This window comes from Pseudophryne corroboree, chromosome 5, assembly GCF_028390025.1.
Source record: "Pseudophryne corroboree isolate aPseCor3 chromosome 5, aPseCor3.hap2, whole genome shotgun sequence".
In the NCBI taxonomy this organism is placed as follows: Eukaryota; Metazoa; Chordata; class Amphibia; order Anura; family Myobatrachidae; genus Pseudophryne; species Pseudophryne corroboree.
This window is the reverse complement of record NC_086448.1, coordinates 649,030,014-649,051,901: the sequence shown is the minus strand read 5'-3', so window position 1 is coordinate 649,051,901 and position 21,888 is coordinate 649,030,014. Positions and strand designations below refer to the sequence as shown.

Sequence of the window (21,888 nt, the reverse complement as noted above, 5' to 3'; positions counted from 1 at the left end):
AGTAATACCGGTTAAAAAATTCCTACTTGGTCTTATGGTAAATGATAGTCCTGACTGGGGTTTATCTACTAAGCATCGGGTTCTATAACCTGGCGCTTCTAAGCATGTTTATGCCCGAAATATAAAAGGGCATAAAATACTGCTAGTTAAAGAATTACCTTTTCAAATCATAAACATGATCAAAAGGGCCCGGGTTTTAGAAACCGACGCTTACTACATAAACCCATTGGAATTAATTGTTTGTATGGCATAAAACATAACTTTTATTGAAGTTTAAAATCCAGATAGCTCTGCATGCTGGTTTGGAAGAAGCAAAATATTAAACTAAAGTAAGTGTATAAAGAAGAAATAGAGAGTGATTCAAGGTTCGCTGTGATTCTTCCTGCTTGGTTCCTCACTAGATTGATGAGACAGTGTTTGCATTTTGCAGTGTCTTACTTGCTAAATTTTAGCAATGATTTATATATTTTATATAAACTTCCCAAGAAACCAGAGGAAACATATTATAGTTCATACCAAGACCATCTTCTAAGTAGTATGGGACTCTGAGAGGCCATCTGTATTGTTCTCCAATCAATGTGTTTCTTATATTTTTCTGTAGAGTAATAAAGATGAAGTTAATTTTGTAACATAAAAATAATCTACCTATAAATATAAAGCTGCTGCCCAGATAATAGTCATATCTGCTTACAGGGCATATTTCCTAACACACACATACACACCAGGGCCTATTGTAGTCAGCGGCCAAATAGACTATCTTGGGAACAACATACAAATTCCACACATAGGGCCTGAGTCTGGGCCCTAAATACAGTACATGGAAAGGAGCCAACGGCTGATACGGGCGACACGGCAGTAGGGGGGAGGTGACTGTCAGGTCCGGGTGTTTTTGTGAATCCGTTAACCCGGGGCCAACCACAGGTGTAGGTGCTGGGGTATGAAGAAAGCAGGGAGGACGAAGAAAGTTCAGTTTCATATATTTATTAAAGATAACAATTCAGTAAAGAGTTAAATGACCAGTTGTTAATCATCATATTATACTGAAGTATTGCAGGAATGGCAGAAATGATATGCAGGATAAATCTCAAAAACAAATAAAAGAAATGTTCATGGAACTGTATATAAAACAAGCTGATGAATAAATGTTGAATTGTCCAAATATAAACAAGCTTTGATGCTGAACTGCAGAATGTGTTTAACTGGGTAATGCAGACATGAAGAAATAACTGTAAGGATTTGCAATGAAGTTTTGAGAGTTAACTGAGAGGCTGTGAAGAATTATCCTTGTTATGGTAACATAGAAAATAAAAGTACTGAATTGGGTTACTTGCGGGTTCCGGAGATCACTGTGAAAACTGTAGCAGATGACAAAGTGATGAACAGGTTAAATGCAGAGTAGAACAAACGAACAGCTGAGGGTAGTGGAATCCTCCAAACTTTGTATGGTTGAAGGCAGGCAGACAAGGTAACCTCATGCAAGACTCTGGGAATCCAACCGTTTCCAGTAGGTGTGCAATTAACTGACAGCACAGCGGAGAGCCGGTGGATCTTTAGCAGTGAAGGCTGCAGACGGACCTCTGGGAACGGAGGCGATATCTGGACCACGGGAATCACACAGGAATGCACGGAGAGAGCTCAGAGCTAGAGCATAGCGTTGATACAACAAAGCACTGGCCCAGAGTAACATAATCCCAGCCTACTTAAAGGCAGCACAAGCACGGGATTGGCTTACACCTGCCCACAGGTGTTTTCACAAGTGCTCTGTATTACCTATTTGGTCTCCAACATGGCCACCTCCTATACAGCAGACACACCGCAGTGCCTTAGGCCATTTGGTCCCCGCACTCTCAGTTCCCAGAATCTGCATTACCTGTGCCACTGATCACGCTGCGTCCCCACACGGGCGCACAGCACCGCGAGCAACCGCACCGGCAACGGACGAACTCCAGAACCCGCAGAGGTGAGAGACCGGTTCGTGACAGTGACGGGAGGAATGAAGTTTCTTCACTCCCCCAGTCACCCGGCTTCATAGCATTGCAAGCTAATATGAACGAGATTGTCTATAATGACTTGCATGTTTAAATGAGTCGGCACCAACGATGAACGAGCGTGGGGCCGCGCATCGTTCCTCATTGGTGCCTACACACTGAAAGATATGAAAGATATCTTTTTCCTTAATGAACGAGATCATTCATATCTTTCGGTGAAATCTTTAAGTGTGTAAGGCCCATCTGCAGAAGCAGCTGCTTTATTGTCATTTGCTGCAGTCACATATGCGGCTTTACACTATTGCTGCTGCAATGCCGCTGCCTTGTCTACATCTGGGCAGACTAGCAACGCGGGTGCCAGATCACAAGGGGCAGCGCAGTGTTTTCCCTAGAAGCCAGCACACAGACTGCTCCAGAGTGACCAGAGCAGGGAGTCCCCACCAGGTCCAGTAAATGGCCTAGGTAAGGAGGTAAATGCTTTCATTGGAGATGGACCACCCGGTGCACTGCTTCTTCCTGCTCTGCTGCTATTTTTTGTGCAGGTCTGCTGTGTGGAGGCCAAAGAAGGGTTACTCCCAGGGTCAGCACCAATCACGGTACTCCCAGCATCATCACTCTCATCATCAGCACCAAATGGGTTACTCTATTCAGAAAGAAACATGTATAATCCCAACAGTGAGGCCTTTCTCCAACCAAAGCCAGCACCTTCTGCAGGGTCACATGCTCCCCAACTGGCTGCAGCCATCACTCCTCTCTCTCTTCTGTTCTGCTACACAGCAATTCATTTGCAATTTATACAAAGTTTCAAGCTTCATGTTGTAACAATATAAATTAGATCATTTTTTTTATATATTGTCGTGTCTAGAGCAGACACGACAACAGTCACGTAACCATTAATTTTTATGTATAGTATTGGATGCAGTTCATTAATCAATTTTTAAAAAAATTATATGAATTGTTTGTGTATATAAAAAAAAACTCTTAAAAGAACGACAGACTGTATAGGATAGAGTGAATATAAGCACCCTGTTTGTTTATGTAGCTAAGCTAGATGGATCTGGCTTTTGTGTAGAAATTAGTTGATAGGTCGTTGACGTTTGTCAATCAAATAGTTATCCAATGAGAAGGGGTTAGGTAGTCGGGTTATATTCGTTTATTTAAGTGAGGGCTGAGGAATTCAAATTTCTCTTGCCATTCTGTGATCCCTGGACTGGTAAAGTATTTTGGTATCACTCTGCAGGTGTTTCAATATTGTCAATTATATATTAGCTTTTTGTCTCTTTATAATATTGTATTATTCATTAGCTGTCATATATTTATTGGTTTGCTTTATTAGATAAATTAATTTAGTCAAATTTTTATTGTGAAGTAAATTGTGAGTTTTTTCATTTGCTTCAGCTGCCATTTCATTCCCTCAGTTTATATCATGCCTCACCCCCACCGGAGTGCACCCCCTCCCCGCTGCCTGGTTGAGGCGTCTAAACCTCTCTCTGCCGCCGCTGCCTCTCCGGCGGTGAGGGGAGCGCTGCGTTTCTCTGTGAGTGTAGCCGGTCACATAGTCCCCAGCACCCGCTCTGCTCTGGCCGATGCAGCGGTGAGCAGTCACCCGCCTCCCTCTCCCTCAGTGCTGCGGGCCTGGCTGTCGGGCGCGACGGCCAGCTCCGCGAGCACACCCCGCCGGCCATCATCAATCATAAGCAGCGGGTCCGGTGCATCGGCCCCCGCTGCCACAAGCCCCGCCCCCGTTGTCAATACAAGCAACCCGGCGGCCGTTAGCCCTTCTCCCACAGCTTCAGGAGCTGGGGGGATAGCGCGGCTGCGCGCGGGGGGGGGGGTGTATCAGGTCACCATTAGGGCTCCAGGGGAGAGGCAGCCTATTAGCATCTCCCATAGCAGGTGCAGATAATGTTGTAATAGGTCAGGGGGGTTGCCGAGGGGTATATTGAATTCCCTTGGGCCTGCAGTGGCAGGTTTGGATTTGACAGGGGGATTCATTAGAATCCCCCCCCTCCCCCTCCTTCCCCTCAATTTCAAACCCAGGCAGGTGGGGGCTTTCAGCATCTGCAGGTATCATGGTCTCCTTATTTCAGCCAAGAGGCCCAACAAAATGTCGTACATTTGCCTTTAGCAGGGCAGCAGCATTCATTTAACCCTCAATTTTCCAAGCATTTAGGTCAATTATATCAACCCTATGCTTTCCCACAGTTTATGCAATTTTCGGCCCCGCCGCAGGCAGGCAGTCAATATGGACATTGGTTGCAGCCTGCGCCTAATCAATTGATAGGCGGTCATCAGATAGGGCTGCCGCCCCTGCCCCAAGTTCCTCCACCGGCCAGACCTCCATCACCAAGGCAGTCGGTGGAGAATCTTCCACGCGTGCACTCTCAAGCACGGGCGCCGTCGGTAGTGACCGGCGGGTCAGACGGGGCTGGTCAAACAGGAAGTAACACTGTTTTAATGAGTCTGCAGGTTTTAACATCTCATACAGCTTCGTTGGATACGTCAGCAGCCAGCGTGATTTCACTTGATCAGCAATCATCAATTCAAGCTGCGCCGGGCGCGTTGCATAATGCGGGACAAGAGGTTGCAGGAGATCTGGACGCGGGTCCTTCTACATCTGAAACTGGTGAGAAAAATTCAGAAGTTCAGCTTAGCGCAATTTTTTCTCATTCTGACGAATCATCTGATACGTCTAGTTCACTGGAGAATCCGCGCAAATTTATGTGGCAATAGACCTGCAGTTCAGTCAGCAGGTAGAGGGGAACAGAGAGCCGTTCCTAGATAAAGCGGAGTCACCAGTGAATTTAGAAGTTTTAGAACGGTGGTTGGGCCGCTAGCCTCTTAGGGAGGAGGCGGCATTTTTATTACAAGGTTTTAAATTTGGTTTCAATTTACCTGTAGTTAGGTCAGTTTTAGTTTTACCAGAAGGAACCTAAAATCTGCTAGAGATTTCCCAGAGATCGTAAGAGCGAAGATTGCGGCTGAATTGCTTTAGGGCAGGCATGTCCAACCTGCGGCCCTCCAGCTGTTGTGAAACTACATATCCCAGCATGCCCTGACACTGTTTTGCTGTCAGAGAATGCTAAAGCTGTGTCAGGGCATGCTGGGATGTGTAGTTTCTCAACAGCTGGAGGGCCGCAGGTTGGACATGCCTGCTTTAGGGCGTATGTGTGGCCCTTTTAAAAGTCCACCTTTAGCTGAATTTTGTGTTTCACCATTGGATGTAGTTCGAAAAAAGGAGCCGGGAAAATTTAGGATAATTCAACACCTTTCATACCCGGAAAGGGGCTCAATAAACGAGGCTCTTGACCCTTCTTTGTGTAGCGTGAAATATCAGTCTTTTGAAGAAGCTGTGGCTATGGTTCAAGGTTTTGGTTTGGGTGCGCTGTTAGCGAAGGTGGATATAGAATCAGCTTTTAGATTGTTGCCGCTGCATCCTGATTTGTTTAAATATATGGGTTTCAAGCTGGATGGTCAGTTTTATGTAGAGATGAGCGCCTGAAATTTTTCGGGTTTTGTGTTTTGGTTTTGGGTTCGGTTCCGCGGCCGTGTTTTGGGTTCGAACGCGTTTTGGCAAAACCTCACCGAATTTTTTTTGTCGGATTCGGGTGTGTTTTGGATTCGGGTGTTTTTTTCAAAAAACACTAAAAAACAGCTTAAATCATAGAATTTGGGGTCATTTTGATCCCAAAGTATTATTAACCTCAAAAACCATAATTTACACTCATTTTCAGTCTATTCTGAATACCTCACACCTCACAATATTATTTTTAGTCCTAAAATTTGCACCGAGGTCGCTGTGTGAGTAAGATAAGCGACCCTAGTGGCCGACACAAACACCGGGCCCATCTAGGAGTGGCACTGCAGTGTCACGCAGGATGTCCCTTCCAAAAAACCCTCCCCAAACAGCACATGACGCAAAGAAAAAAAGAGGCGCAATGAGGTAGCTGTGTGAGTAAGATTAGCGACCCTAGTGGCCGACACAAACACCGGGCCCATCTAGGAGTGGCACTGCAGTGTCACGCAGGATGTCCCTTCCAAAAAACCCTCCCCAAACAGCACATGACGCAAAGAAAAAAAGAGGCGCAATGAGGTAGCTGTGTGAGTAAGATTAGCGACCCTAGTGGCCGACACAAACACCGGGCCCATCTAGGAGTGGCACTGCAGTGTCACGCAGGATGTCCCTTCCAAAAAACCCTCCCCAATCAGCACATGATGCAAAGAAAAAGAAAAGAAAAAAGAGGTGCAAGATGGAATTGTCCTTGGGCCCTCCCACCCACCCTTATGTTGTATAAACAAAACAGGACATGCACACTTTAACCAACCCATCATTTCAGTGACAGGGTCTGCCACACGACTGTGACTGATATGACGGGTTGGTTTGGACCCCCCCCAAAAAAGAAGCAATTAATCTCTCCTTGCACAAACTGGCTCTACAGAGGCAAGATGTCCACCTCATCTTCACCCTCCGATATATCACCGTGTACATCCCCCTCCTCACAGATTATCAATTCGTCCCCACTGGAATCCACCATCTCAGCTCCCTGTGTACTTTGTGGAGGCAATTGCTGCTGGTCAATGTCTCCGCGGAGGAATTGATTATAATTCATTTTAATGAACATCATCTTCTCCACATTTTCTGGATGTAACCTCGTACGCCGATTGCTGACAAGGTGAGCGGCGGCACTAAACACTCTTTCGGAGTACACACTTGTGGGAGGGCAACTTAGGTAGAATAAAGCCAGTTTGTGCAAGGGCCTCCAAATTGCCTCTTTTTCCTGCCAGTATAAGTACGGACTGTGTGACGTGCCTACTTGGATGCGGTCACTCATATAATCCTCCACCATTCTATCAATGTTGAGAGAATCATATGCAGTGACAGTAGACGACATGTCCGTAATCATTGTCAGGTCCTTCAGTCCGGACCAGATGTCAGCATCAGCAGTCGCTCCAGACTGCCCTGCATCACCGCCAGCGGGTGGGCTCGGAATTCTGAGCCTTTTCCTCGCACCCCCAGTTGCGGGAGAATGTGAAGGAGGAGATGTTGACAGGTCGCGTTCCGCTTGACTTGACAATTTTGTCACCAGCAGGTCTTTCAACCCCAGCAGACCTGTGTCTGCCGGAAAGAGAGATCCAAGGTAGGCTTTAAATCTAGGATCGAGCACGGTGGCCAAAATGTAGTGCTCTGATTTCAACAGATTGACCACCCGTGAATCCTTGTTAAGCGAATTAAGGGCTGCATCCACAAGTCCCACATGCCTAGCGGAATCGCTCCCTTTTAGCTCCTTCTTCAATGCCTCCAGCTTCTTCTGCAAAAGCCTGATGAGGGGAATGACCTGACTCAGGCTGGCAGTGTCTGAACTGACTTCACGTGTGGCAAGTTCAAAGGGCATCAGAACCTTGCACAACGTTGAAATCATTCTCCACTGCACTTGAGACAGGTGCATTCCACCTACTATATCGTGCTGAATTGTATAGGCTTGAATGGCCTTTTGCTGCTCCTCCAACCTCTGAAGCATATAGAGGGTTGAATTCCACCTCGTTACCACTTCTTGCTTCAGATGATGGCAGGGCAGGTTCAGTAGTTTTTGGTGGTGCTCCAGTCTTCTGTACGTGGTGCCTGTACGCCGAAAGTGTCCCGCAATTTTTCTGGCCACCGACAGCATCTCTTGCACGCCCCTGTCGTTTTTTAAAAAATTCTGCACCACCAAATTCAAGGTATGTGCAAAACATGGGACGTGCTGGAATTTGCCCATATTTAATGCACACACAATATTGCTGGCGTTGTCCGATGCCACAAATCCACAGGAGAGTCCAATTGGGGTAAGCCATTCCGCGATGATCTTCCTCAGTTGCCGTAAGAGGTTTTCAGCTGTGTGCGTATTCTGGAAAGCGGTGATACAAAGCGTAGCCTGCCTAGGAAAGAGTTGGCGTTTGCGAGATGCTGCTACTGGTGCCGCCGCTGCTGTTCTTGCGGCGGGAGTCCATACATCTACCCAGTGGGCTGTCACAGTCATATAGTCCTGACCCTGCCCTGCTCCACTTGTCCACATGTCCGTGGTTAAGTGGACATTGGGTACAACTGCATTTTTTAGGACACTGGTGAGTCTTTTTCTGACGTCCGTGTACATTCTCGGTATCGCCTGCCTAGAGAAGTGGAACCTAGATGGTATTTGGTAACGGGGGCACACTGCCTCAATAAATTGTCTAGTTCCCTGTGAACTAACGGCGGATACCGGACGCACGTCTAACACCAACATAGTTGTCAAGGACTCAGTTATCCGCTTTGCAGTAGGATGACTGCTGTGATATTTCATCTTCCTCGCAAAGGACTGTTGAACAGTCAATTGCTTACTGGAAGTAGTACAAGTGGGCTTACGACTTCCCCTCTGGGATGACCATCGACTCCCAGCGGCAACAACAGCAGCGCCAGCAGCAGTAGGCGTTACACGCAAGGATGCATCGGAGGAATCCCAGGCAGGAGAGGACTCGTCAGAATTGCCAGTGACATGGCCTGCAGGACTATTGGCATTCCTGGGGAAGGAGGAAATTGACACTGAGGGAGTTGGTGGGGTGGTTTGCGTGAGCTTGGTTACAAGAGGAAGGGATTTACTGGTCAGTGGACTGCTTCCGCTGTCACCCAAAGTTTTTGAACTTGTCACTGACTTATTATGAATGCGCTGCAGGTGACGTATAAGGGAGGATGTTCCGAGGTGGTTAACGTCCTTACCCCTACTTATTACAGCTTGACAAAGGGAACACACGGCTTGACACCTGTTGTCCGCATTTCTGGTGAAATACCTCCACACCGAAGAGCTGATTTTTTTGGTATTTTCACCTGGCATGTCAACGGCCATATTCCTCCCACGGACAACAGGTGTCTCCCCGGGTGCCTGACTTAAACAAACCACCTCACCATCAGAATCCTCCTGGTCAATTTCCTCCCCAGCGCCAGCAACACCCATATCCTCCTCATCCTGGTGTACTTCAACACTGACATCTTCAATCTGACTATCAGGAACTGGACTGCGGGTGCTCCTTCCAGCACTTGCAGGGGGCGTGCAAATGGTGGAAGGCGCATGCTCTTCACGTCCAGTGTTGGGAAGGTCAGGCATCGCAACCGACACAATTGGACTCTCCTTGTGGATTTGGGATTTCAAAGAACGCACAGTTCTTTGCGGTGCTTTTGCCAGCTTGAGTCTTTTCAGTTTTCTAGCGAGAGGCTGAGTGCTTCCATCCTCATGTGAAGCTGAACCACTAGCCATGAACATAGGCCAGGGCCTCAGCCGTTCCTTGCCACTCCGTGTGGTAAATGGCATATTGGCAAGTTTACGGTTCTCCTCCGACAATTTTATTTTAGGTTTTGGAGTCCTTTTTTTTACTGATATTTGGTGTTTTGGTTTTGACATGCTCTGTACTATGCCATTGGGCATCGGCCTTGGCAGACGACGTTGCTGGCATTTCATCGTCTCGGCCATGACTAGTGGCAGCAGCTTCAGCACGAGGTGGAAGTGGATCTTGATCTTTCCCTAATTTTGGAACCTCAACATTTTTGTTCTCCATATTTTAATAGGCACAACTAAAAGGCACCTCAGGTAAACAATGGAGATGGATGGATTGGATACTAGTATACAATTATGGACGGGCTGCCGAGTGCCGACACAGAGGTAGCCACAGCCGTGAACTACCGCACTGTACTGTGTCTGCTGCTAATATATAGACTGGTTGATAAAGAGATAGTATACTCGTAACTAGTATGTATGTATAAAGAAAGAAAAAAAAACCACGGTTAGGTGGTATATACAATTATGGACGGGCTGCCGAGTGCCGACACAGAGGTAGCCACAGCCGTGAACTACCGCACTGTACTGTGTCTGCTGCTAATATATAGACTGGTTGATAAAGAGATAGTATACTCGTAACTAGTATGTATGTATAAAGAAAGAAAAAAAAAACACGGTTAGGTGGTATATACAATTATGGACGGGCTGCCGAGTGCCGACACAGAGGTAGCCACAGCCGTGAACTACCGCACTGTACTGTGTCTGCTGCTAATATATAGACTGGTTGATAAAGAGATAGTATACTCGTAACTAGTATGTATGTATAAAGAAAGAAAAAAAAACCACGGTTAGGTGGTATATACAATTATGGACGGGCTGCCGAGTGCCGACACAGAGGTAGCCACAGCCGTGAACTACCGCACTGTACTGTGTCTGCTGCTAATATATAGACTGGTTGATAAAGAGATAGTATACTCGTAACTAGTATGTATGTATAAAGAAAGAAAAAAAAACCACGGTTAGGTGGTATATACAATTATGGACGGGCTGCCGAGTGCCGACACAGAGGTAGCCACAGCCGTGAACTACCGCACTGTACTGTGTCTGCTGCTAATATATAGACTGGTTGATAAAGAGATAGTATACTCGTAACTAGTATGTATGTATAAAGAAAGAAAAAAAAACCACGGTTAGGTGGTATATACAATTATGGACGGGCTGCCGAGTGCCGACACAGAGGTAGCCACAGCCGTGAACTACCGCACTGTACTGTGTCTGCTGCTAATATATAGACTGGTTGATAAAGAGATAGTATACTCGTAACTAGTATGTATGTATAAAGAAAGAAAAAAAAACCACGGTTAGGTGGTATATACAATTATGGACGGGCTGCCGAGTGCCGACACAGAGGTAGCCACAGCCGTGAACTACCGCACTGTACTGTGTCTGCTGCTAATATATAGACTGGTTGATAAAGAGATAGTATACTCGTAACTAGTATGTATGTATAAAGAAAGAAAAAAAAACCACGGTTAGGTGGTATATACAATTATGGACGGGCTGCCGAGTGCCGACACAGAGGTAGCCACAGCCGTGAACTACCGCACTGTACTGTGTCTGCTGCTAATATAGACTGGTTGATAAAGAGATAGTATACTACTAATATTATATATACTGGTGGTCAGGTCACTGGTCACTAGTCACACTGGCAGTGGCACTCCTGCAGCAAAAGTGTGCACTGTTTTAATATAATATTATGTACTCCTGGCTCCTGCTATAACCTATAACTGGCACTGCAGTAGTGCTCCCCAGTCTCCCCCACAATTATAAGCTGTGTGAGCTGAGCAGTCAGACAGATATATATAATATTATATATAGATAATAGATGATGCAGCACACTGGCCTGAGCCTGAGCAGTGCACACAGATATGGTATGTGACTGAGTCACTGTGTGCTGTGTATCGCTTTTTTCAGGCAGAGAACGGATTATAAATAAAACTGGTGGTCACTATCAGCAAAACTCTGCACTGTACTGAGTACTCCTAATGCTCCCCAAAATTAGTAAATCAAGTGTCTCTCTAATCTATTCTAAACGGAGAGGACGCCAGCCACGTCCTCTCCCTATCAATCTCAATGCACGTGTGAAAATGGCGGCGACGCGCGGCTCCTTATATAGAATCCGAGTCTCGCGATAGAATCCGAGCCTCGCGAGAATCCGACAGCGTCATGATGACGTTCGGGCGCGCTCGGGTTAACCGAGCAAGGCGGGAAGATCCGAGTCGCTCGGACCCGTGAAAAAAAACATGAAGTTCTGGCGGGTTCGGATTCAGAGAAACCGAACCCGCTCATCTCTAGTTTTATGTAGATAGGTGTTTGCCTATGGGCTGTTCAGTTTCATGTTCTTATATTGAATGTTTTAGTTCATTTCTGCAATGGTGTGTGCAGGCAGGCACCGGTCATTTGGGAGTCGCCCATTTTTTGGATGACTTTTTGTTGACAGATCCTGTAGGTAGCTCATTATGCCAGGAACTACTTTTTTTTGGTTCAAGCGCTCTTTTCAGTTATGGGAGTACCGATAGCTAAAGATAAAACAGAGGGGCCTGTGACCTGTTTATCTTATCTGGGTATAGAAATTGATACTGAGGCAGGCCTTTGTAGATTGCCAGCAGAAAAAGTTAATAATTTAAGAAATTTGTTTAAAAAAATTATTTCTGCAAAAAAGATGACGTTGAAGCAAGTGCAGTCACTAATTGGGTTATTGAATTTTTTGTGCAGGGTCATTCCGATGGGTAGGGTTTTTAGTCGTAGGTTGGAAAGAGCCACCGCAGGGGTGAAGAAGTCACACCATTTTATTCGGATTTCATTAGATTTGCAGGAAGATTGTAAGGTGTGGTTAAAATTTTTGAGTGAGTTTAATGGGGTACGCATTTGGTTGCACGAAGTAGTGAGTAATCGTGAGCTGCAATTTTTCACAGATGCATCAGGGTCGTTAGATTTCGGTGCATATTTTGAAGGGGAATGGTGTGCCGAAGCTTGGCCTGAAGAGTGGCGCGCAAGGAAGCTTACTGATAGTATGCTTTTGCTTGAGCTTTCTCCAATCATTGTTGCAGTTGAGATATGGAGTTTTAGGCTTAGGAATCAGAGGATTCTATTCTGGTGTGATAATTTAGGGGTGGTTCAAGCAATTAACAATCAAAAATCTTCATGTTCGCATGCTTTGAGGTTGTTACGGCATTTGACCTTTAGGTGTTTACAGTTGAATATAGATTTGAATGCTAGGCATGTCCCTGGAGTTGAGAACGAGATAGTGGATGCTTTGTCTCATTTTCAATGGGATAGATTTAGAGTATTAGCTCCAGCTGCTAAAGTGGGAGGTTTGTCATGTCCTGAATTTGTATGGCAGATCATCAAACCGGTATGAAAGCTTTAGCGTTTAGGCATTGGCCCCAGGAACTTTGAGATCGTATTCTGCAGCTTGGAATGATTGGCAGGCGTACTTGAGTTCTGGTGGTAGGGGTAAGAGTATGCATGATGCTATGTTAGAGTTTGTATGGTTATGGCATGAGAAGGGTCGTTCTAAAGCAGCTACGTCAGGTGCTTTAGCAGGAATTTCATATTTTTTGCATTTGGAAGGGTTGACAGAGCCAACTAAATCTTTTATTTTATCGAAGGCTTTGAGGGGTTAGGCTAAGGAAAAAGCAAGCATAAGCGACGCGCGTAGGCCAATCAACATTGAGTTATTGAAGGATTTAATTATCGCCGTTTCGGGTATTGCATTAGGGGATTTCAAGGTGACCCTTTTTAGTTTAGCATTTGCTGTAGCTTTTTTCGGCGCTTTAAGATTAGGTGAGTTAGTGGCAAAAAGCAAAAGTTCAGTGGCTTCAGGTATATTATTGAATAATGTAGTGTTTAAGGATAATAAGCTGCTTATTAAAATACATTGTTCCAAAACGGATCAACTGGGGAGAGGTAAATGGATTTCTGTTCCTATGCATACAGAGCCGAGCATTTGCCCAGTAAGATTTGCAGAGGCTTATTGCTGGATTCGTCCAAAAGGGGGGGTGGGGGGGGAGCAATGGTTGGTTCATAAGGATCTTAATCCTTAATCTAAATTTCAATTTACAAGTGTTTTCAATAGGTGTTTGATAGCGTTGGACCTTCCGCTGGAGAGTTATGGGACCCATTCTTTTAGGATAGGTGCAGCGACTTCCGCGGCATCAACAGGTTCTTCCAGTGAAGAGATTAAAAGGTTAGGGCGGTGGAAGTTGGATGCTTACAAGGGAAATATTAGGAGCGATAAGTTGCATCCGTAGTAGGTGAGTTTGTTGTTTGGGAATCCCAGGGCCATAAGCCACCCGCCGTTGAAGGGGGATTGGAGTTCTTTTCACCTTTTTCCTCACAAAATTTTTGAGGTTTGATGTTGTTCCCCTCCATCTGGGTCACCTAAACAACTAAGTTTTTATCCTTCCCTGTTTCTTTAGCATTTTGGTTAAATTATAGTAATAATAAAGAAAATTTTCTTTGTTTTGCTGTTTTTCTACAGGTTTTTGACATTATCAAGCCGGGTGTGGATTGTGGGTCACTCATATGTTTATTGGGCCAGTAGGCACAGGATGTTCAAGTCATTCCCCTTTGAAGTGAGGTGGATAGGTTTAAGGGGAATGAGATGGAGTAACCTATTGAGTGTGCTCTGGGACTTTGAAGAAAAGTGGGATGCCCCTGATTGTTTGTTGATACATTTAGGAGGCAATGATTTAGGTACGTGTAAGGGTATAGAGCTTATTAACGCCATAAAAAAGGATTTTCAGCTAATCACGGAGCATTGGCCCTTGGTTGAGGATGTCTGGTCGGAAGTGGTACCGCGAAGATTTTGGAGGGGCACCCAAGGGGGAGCGGCTTTAGATAAAGTGAGAAGGAAACGCAATGCCGCGACCTCTAGATATGTCATTAGTTTAGGGGGAAAAGTTGTTAAGCACCCAGATTTGCGTTACAAGAAGGAAGATTTATATAGGTTAGATGGAGTGTATTTATCTGAGAGTGGTTTGGCGTTATTTGTCACAGCCTTATTAAAAGGCTTAAAGGAGGTTTGAGGTTTTTGGTGGCGGTTTTCGTAGTCTGGAGCCTTCAAATTTGGTGGAAAGCAGTGCTATTCGGCGGCTCAATTTAGCGCAGCAGAGCATGGCTAGCATTTCCCCTTTGAGAAAAGGCGAGTCGGTCACTACCTCAGGGGAGGTCCAGGTACCATCTTAAGGAGGGACCAGCACTGTGCTAATTAAGGGGTGATGGTTCTACCCAGGACGGTTTGTGCAAGGGGCAGAAACTCCGCCCCATTTGTTTAAAGATTCAAAAGTTTTAAGCCATGGCCAAGTTGGCACTGCTTTTTCGCCACTGGTGATTAAAATTTTCTATTCTGATTCGAATTTAATAAATCTGACTGTGACCTCCATTTTTTCAATTTATACATTTGTCTGTGTCATTATTTCTAGGTATATTGGTTCTAGTTTGTGTAATAATAAAACATATAGGTAACTTATTGATGCATGATATAAAGATATAGAAATTTATTGAAGCAGTGTGTGTTCAGTCATTTATGTACCTGAATTTTTATTAGCACATAATCTCATGTCATCTGCCTGTCTTCCAACTCCCTAGATTGTAATCTCCTAGGAGCAAAGTCCTCTTCCCTCCTGTTCTAACAGCCCTCTTCTCTAGCACATCATAGACAGCCTTTACCTACTCAGTGGCCATTTTGGCTAGATTTCCTCTCACTAATAGCTGTTTGTCTCTTCCAGAGGATCTACTCCTGCTAGTTGTGCCGTCACTATTGGAGAATGGTTCCACCCTTTCCCTCGCTCAGCTTGCTTCCCAGCTGTGCTGTGTACAGAGAATTATGGTGCTTATGGTTACTTGTGCTCTGTCTATGTGTTGCCTACTGTAATATAATGTTCTGTGTACCCTACTGTTGCCAGATGTACGGTGCTGCAGACTACTTGTGGCGCCTAATAAATGAAATTTAATAATATTATTATTATTATTATTATTAAGGATAACTGATTTCAACATCCGATTTTTTTTCTGCCACACACATGACAAATTACAACTAATATACATACAATCTCCTAGCGCTTGTATAGTCAATTATCCTGCTCGTTTTTATAATTATATTGTCATTAAGATTAAAGCTGCTCCCAAAAATGGTACTGCTGGAATACCGAAAAACTGTTTTAAATATAGATAAAGGATATATAATAAGTGAATATATATCAGGAAGCTCTTCAATCAAAAAAAATTATAATTTATTAAAAATCAATAATATACAATTTGATATATCCAAAAAGTAGACATATAATACCTACAACAGATAACTCTCTCATTCGTGTCTCCAATAGTGCTTTAGTCCATAATGACAGTGTTCATTGGATTCAAAAATAGTAATTGCTGTGGAGTCTTGAAATAAATAGCCCGTATTGCACTTGTCTCCTTTTGATTGGTCAGTCTAGTGGCAACATGAGGATTATAGTGGCAAGCACGCCAACATGCAGTGTTTCCTCTGTAAATTATTGTTGTGAGCACACTTGTGGGAACAGGCGGAGGGAGGTCGCCGATATGATGATATCCCGGCGCTATGCTACACCCCCGTCTGATCTCGGCTGACAGTGTCCAGTATCGTGTTGTGCAGTAAAAAGAGGATCCCTCTTACCGGACTTGTATAATTCACATGCACCGTGGAGTGTTAGCAGCAGACTCCCGTAATAGCGGCGGCTCTGTGATGTCCGTGAACGGCTTTCTTTGTAGCACAGCCGTGGAGACATTTTCAGTAAATGGGTTGTTTAAAAGGTCCTTACGCGTTTCTCCGCCCCTATCTCACGGCGGTTTCGTCAGAGGATATGTTGTCTGCCATTCTGGCTTTCTATTTAAACCCATATGAACCAATCATGATTAATTGATTAATGCAAACACCTGTGGTATTAAACGCACTTAGGGATAAATGCATATAAAAATCATATGTCTACTTTCATAGCACAATCAATACACAAACGTTTAAAAGTATATTTTTAAGAAAAACGAGCAGAATAATGACTGTTAATAATTAAATCTAATGACACAATATTTTAATGATACAATTTATATACATGTTTAAAATTTCCAATAATTAATTAATTAGCAATAGAAGCACATAGAATCATCAACTGAATTCATAGCCTAATGGTTAACAACCAAGGCTAGTATACATTAGGACCTTGGTTCGAATCCAGGCCAAATACACCACATAAAATATATCACTTATTAGATGGTATAAAATAACATAAATAGACGCTATATTATGCCTCAACAATTAATAGCACACAATGAATTATATCTAAACTTATCATTCGTAAAAGCTAATTCATTTTCTATATTATGCTAATGACCACATGTCACTTTTTTCATATAGTTTAAAACAAATTATCTTTAAGGTATAATCCATTTTGCTGTATAGTTACAGAGTCCGAACCAACCTTAATTGATGAACATACATATAGGACTAAATCAATAGATAAGGCTGCGTGTAGTGGTATGCAATATGTAGGCAGGACTACACGCAGCCTGAATACACGATTTTTAGAACATAGAAGAAATATTATTAACCGGAATAATGGTCACAGTGTATCAAGACATGTTCTACAGGTTCATGAAGGGAATGTCAATGTTATTAAATTACAAGGAATTGAATCAATTGCTCCAACGCCGAGAGGTGGAGACAGATATGGCCGACTCTGTACTAGAGAGGCATTTTGGATCTTTACCCTGGCCACATTGGTCCCCGATGGACTTAATGAAAATATAGAATTAAATAATATCAGATAAAATGGTTCTAACCATTTGACAAAATCAATCCCTATTTTCCTTATCTATTGATTTAGTCTTATATGTATGTTCATCAATTAAGGTTGGTTCGGACTCTGTAACTATACAGCAAAATGGATTATACCTTAAAGATAATTTGTTTTAAACTATATGAAAAAAGTGACATGTGGTCATTAGCATAACATAGAAAATGAATTAGCTTTTACGAATGATAAGTTTAGCTATAATTCATTGTGTGCTATTAATTGTTGAGGCATAATATAGCGTCTATTTATGTTATTTTATACCATCTAATAAGTGATATGTTTTATGTGGTGTATTTGGCCTGGATTCGAACCAAGGTCCTAATGTATACTAGCCTTGGTTGTTAACCATTAGGCTATGAATTCAGTTGATGATTCTATGTGCTTCTATTGCTAATTAATTAATTATTGGAAATTTTAAATATGTATATAAATTGTATCATTAAAATATTGTGTCATTAGATTTAATTATTAACAGTTATTATTCTGCTCGTTTTTCTTAAAAATATACTTTTAAACGTTTGTGTATTGATTGTGCTATGAAAGTAGACATATGATTTTTATATGCATTTATCCCTAAGTGCGTTTAATACAACAGGTGTTTGCATTAATCAATTAATCATGATTGGTTCATATGGGTTTAAATAGAAAGCCAGAATGGCAGACAACATATCCTCTGACGAAACCGCCGTGAGATAGGGGCGGAGAAACGCGTAAGGACCTTTTAAACAACCCATTTACTGAAAATGTCTTCACGGCTGTGCTACAAAGAAAGCCGTTCACGGACATCACAGAGCCGCCGCTATTACGGGAGTCTGCTGCTAACACTCCACGGTGCATGTGAATTATACAAGTCCGGTAAGAGGGATCCTCTTTTTACTGCACAACACGATACTGGACACTGTCAGCCGAGATCAGACGGGGGTGTAGCATAGCGCCGGGATATCATCATATCGGCGACCTCCCTCCGTCTGTTCCCACAAGTGTGCTCACAACAATAATTTACAGAGGAAACACTGCATGTTGGCGTGCTTGCCACTATAATCCTCATGTTGCCACTAGACTGACCAATCAAAAGGAGACAAGTGCAATACGGGCTATTTATTTCAAGACTCCACAGCAATTACTATTTTTGAATCCAATGAACACTGTCATTATGCACTAAAGCACTATTGGAGACACGAATGAGAGAGTTATCTGTTGTAGGTATTATATGTCTACTTTTTGGATATATCAAATTGTATATTATTGATTTTTAATAAATTATAAATTTTTTTGATTGAAGCGCTTCCTGATATATATTCACTTATTATATATCCTTTATCCAAATTACAACTATTCTGATTTAATTTTTTTCAGCTATTGAATATGCAACCAGTGCTATAGCAAAAAAAAACTTATCGTCATCATCATCACCATGGTAGATAAGCTTCTGGTACATACGCAGAGTTCTTGGAAAATCCCCTCTCAAATAGCTTAGCTTCTTCTTCACCTTGGTACATTACTTCCACTGTGCTTACTGTCCACATGAATTGTTAAAACTTACTTGATGATAGTAAGTTGCTTAAAAACTATTGCTTTTCAATATAAATGAACCCTCTCTGGCAATGGCTGCCGCATCTGCGCGGTCAGCTGACCACACATACGCAGTAGCACCACAGAGTCCTTCTTTTACATTACAAGGGCCTGTGGATATTGGTAGATTTGGGCAAATCTTAATTTCTTATTGCTGCACAAACCGCCAATAAGATGTTGCAATTATTGAGTCAATAATTGATAAACATGGCTATTGCTTTCCTGGTTTTCCAATAGCTATGTTTCTTCCTCAAATTTTATATATTAGAATACATAATTAACTAATTCAATCATTTTTGGATCTTAATTTGTCTTACTGTTTTCAAGTAGCACATATTTTTGTTTAAAATGTTTATATCTTTTTCGACTAAAATCTGAATATTTAGTGCAGCAAATTTACACAAAACAGCGATAAGAAAAAAAATACAACATGCTTACCTTATCTAACTTAATGTCTCCTTCAAAAAGATCCAGATCTGAAGCTGAAATAATTAAAGAACGTATGAACATGTATTTGTTTGTAAAGTAAGATTATGCTTAAAAAATAAATAAAAAATACCCACCTTGATTTATGTTAATAATATCCATATATTGTGGAAGAATATTGTTGTATACTAGTGAGGAAAAGAGAAAAAAATGCTTTTTACTTACAGCTTTTAACATAAAATCATGTAAATGTTTTGACAACACAAGTAAAATTTTATATTTTCAATCAGATATGATTGCAACCTACAGTATAATCCACACTTCTACTGCTAGAAATCTTCCATATTATGTATAAGTTAATTGGTCCATAATTATGTATTAAGGAACAGTCATTTGCCAGTTCTCTAGCTATTTTTCCCCGATGTTGCAGGTTTCTCCACCTCTATCTTCTCCAGCTGCATAATCTCTCCCGTCTCTCTCTTTTATCTCTGTCCCTCCTTTATCCCATAATCCTGTCTGAATTTCCATTTCATTATTGGCACACACTATGATGGGATGTTGTAGCGCTGTACAATGGAGGTTGCATACATCAGATCAACTTAACTAGGGATTTTGTTTATTAATCAGTAGAAGCGGATACAGGTCAACATAGGATTAATGGTAGCAGGTACAGGTTGCAAGGAACAGCCAGTTGTAGCTAGGAACATTTAAATGTTTGCTGGGTGTTGTGGAGCGCCAATGCACTCACTCATATACAGCAGTGATGGCGGTGGGATAGTCAATTTATAGCAGTGGTGGCACAGTATATCTAGTGGGGATACTCGGGCACATCAGCTCTTTATAAAGACGTAGGAGAAAGGCATGCTGGGGGGGATCAGGTTAGCATACCGGTGTTTGGGATGCCGGCAGTCAGAATACCAACACCAAGATCCCAACACTGATCCTACTGCTGAAGTTGGGATCCCGACATGGATAAAAATACACGTCTTTTGCTCTTTCATACCTGTCATCCCTTTATATCGCTCGTTCTTTCATCCCTATTCCCTTCCCCGTCTGTGTCTCTGTCATCTCTGCCCCCTCTGTCTCTTTCTCTCATCAGTCATCCTTCCTTCATCTTATTCTCTCTCATCTTTGTCCCTTCATCTCTCTCTCCTCTCTGTATCCTTACCCCTCATCTCCCTCTCCCTAATTTCAGTCCCACCTCACCCCATCAGAGGGGGAGGTGTTTTGCTAGGGGGGTCTTGTAGGTGAAGGAGGCTTGCATGGGTGTGTAAATACTGTGAACTTTTCTCCCCGTCTCAGTTATACTTGCCATTTTTCTGCAACTACCCTCCGAGAGCTGAGGTCCAGGTGGGTGGTGTGGTGCTGCAACTAGTATAATTGTTGTTCTGCTACCCACTGTTCAATTACACAATGATGCAATTCACCATAAATCACAATGATGCAATTCACCATAAATTACATGATGAATCCCCTGTGCCATCCACTTTTGCTGGAGGCTAGTATACTCTACCTTGTGTCTGGGAAAGCATCTAGAAATTGTAGGGCCATCTAAAATTCCTAGAGTGTACGCAAGTATGCTTGAGTATGATATGTTGACATCCATAATGTCAACATTCATCATGGCGACTTGAGAATGTCGATATAAACATAATGTTGATGTTGACCATATTGACAGTCATCAAGTAAACAGTGATGAAGCGTTGACATGTTAGAATGTTGACATATCGTTCCCGGTGGCCCAGCGGCAACTTTCTTGCTTCTATCTGTTGCACCAGCTCCAACGTGGCTTCTGGGTCCAGGAGGTCATGTGATCATAATTTCCGGGTCAGACCTCCATTCCCCTGGCGTTCCAGTAAGTATTTCTCAGCTATCCCTTACCCTAATTCTTACCCTCTAGTGCCTACCCCACACACACACTCACGCAGTCTAACCCTAACACTCCCATCTGTAGCCTAACCCCAGTGCCGACATTTCACCTATCAACATTCTGAGAAGGATGACTTGTTCTCTGTCAGCATTTTAACAATATCATCATCATGACTGTCAACCTTGTGGTATCAACATTGTTATTGTTGACCTTTTGACTACATCTCAGTGCAGCATGGATTTGCCAAGGTGCATTACTGTAACTTCTAGCTGGGCTTATGTCTAACTCTTAGTGAGAGCCACTGTTTCAATGTGGGTACAATCAGTACAGAGAGATTATATTTCACACATTAGGCACTACATACATGAAGAGAAAGAATTGGCTTTCACCATTTACTCAAATATCCTATATAATAAAAGCCAACTCTGCTCCTCACCTCTCTTATGTGCTTAAACTGAAAGTGAAACTGCAGGGAGATATTACTGTCTCCTAACCTGCTGCTGATCTGACTGTTTTACACTTGCTGCATATGGAGAGAGGGGGCTGGGAGAGAGAGAGCTTCGGTAGGGGCCAGATAGGGAGTGGAGAGTGGGGTAGGGGCAAGTAAGGACTGAGGCAGAACGATAGAGCATAGGAGAGTTGGGGCAGATAGGAACTGGGGAGAGAGGGGGGTAAGGGCACGTAGGGCATGGGGGGAGGGGGAGGTGTTGTGTTAGTTAGGGACTGGGGAGAGAGTGTAGTGGTAGGGACAGATAGGGACAGCGGAGAGAGAGATGCAGATTTTTTTCAATATAGTCACCTCTGTGTGACACACAAACACACACATTCCCTATGTACACTGCACCCCCACCATATACTGCCCTCATACACACTGC

The 21,888-nt window shown here is 43.2% G+C and overlaps 1 protein-coding gene across 2 annotated transcripts in view; it reads right to left on the bottom strand.

Moving 5' to 3' along the window:
* Positions 1-21,888, bottom strand: part of LOC134928197 (meprin A subunit beta-like) — a 155,953-nt gene that overhangs the window by 114,154 nt on the left and 19,911 nt on the right. Inside the window, exons 2-4 of one of the 2 annotated variants that reach the window (XM_063923657.1) lie at positions 19,281-19,331; positions 19,156-19,199; positions 517-595 (exon numbers count right to left, since the gene is read on the bottom strand). In XM_063923657.1, coding sequence (XP_063779727.1) covers positions 517-595; positions 19,156-19,199; positions 19,281-19,305 — 148 coding nt within the window. In that variant the 5' untranslated portion in view covers positions 19,306-19,331. Of the gene's footprint in view, positions 1-516; positions 596-19,155; positions 19,200-19,280; positions 19,332-21,888 lie in introns of those variants that run through there. The other variant, XM_063923659.1, reaches the window with a different exon arrangement.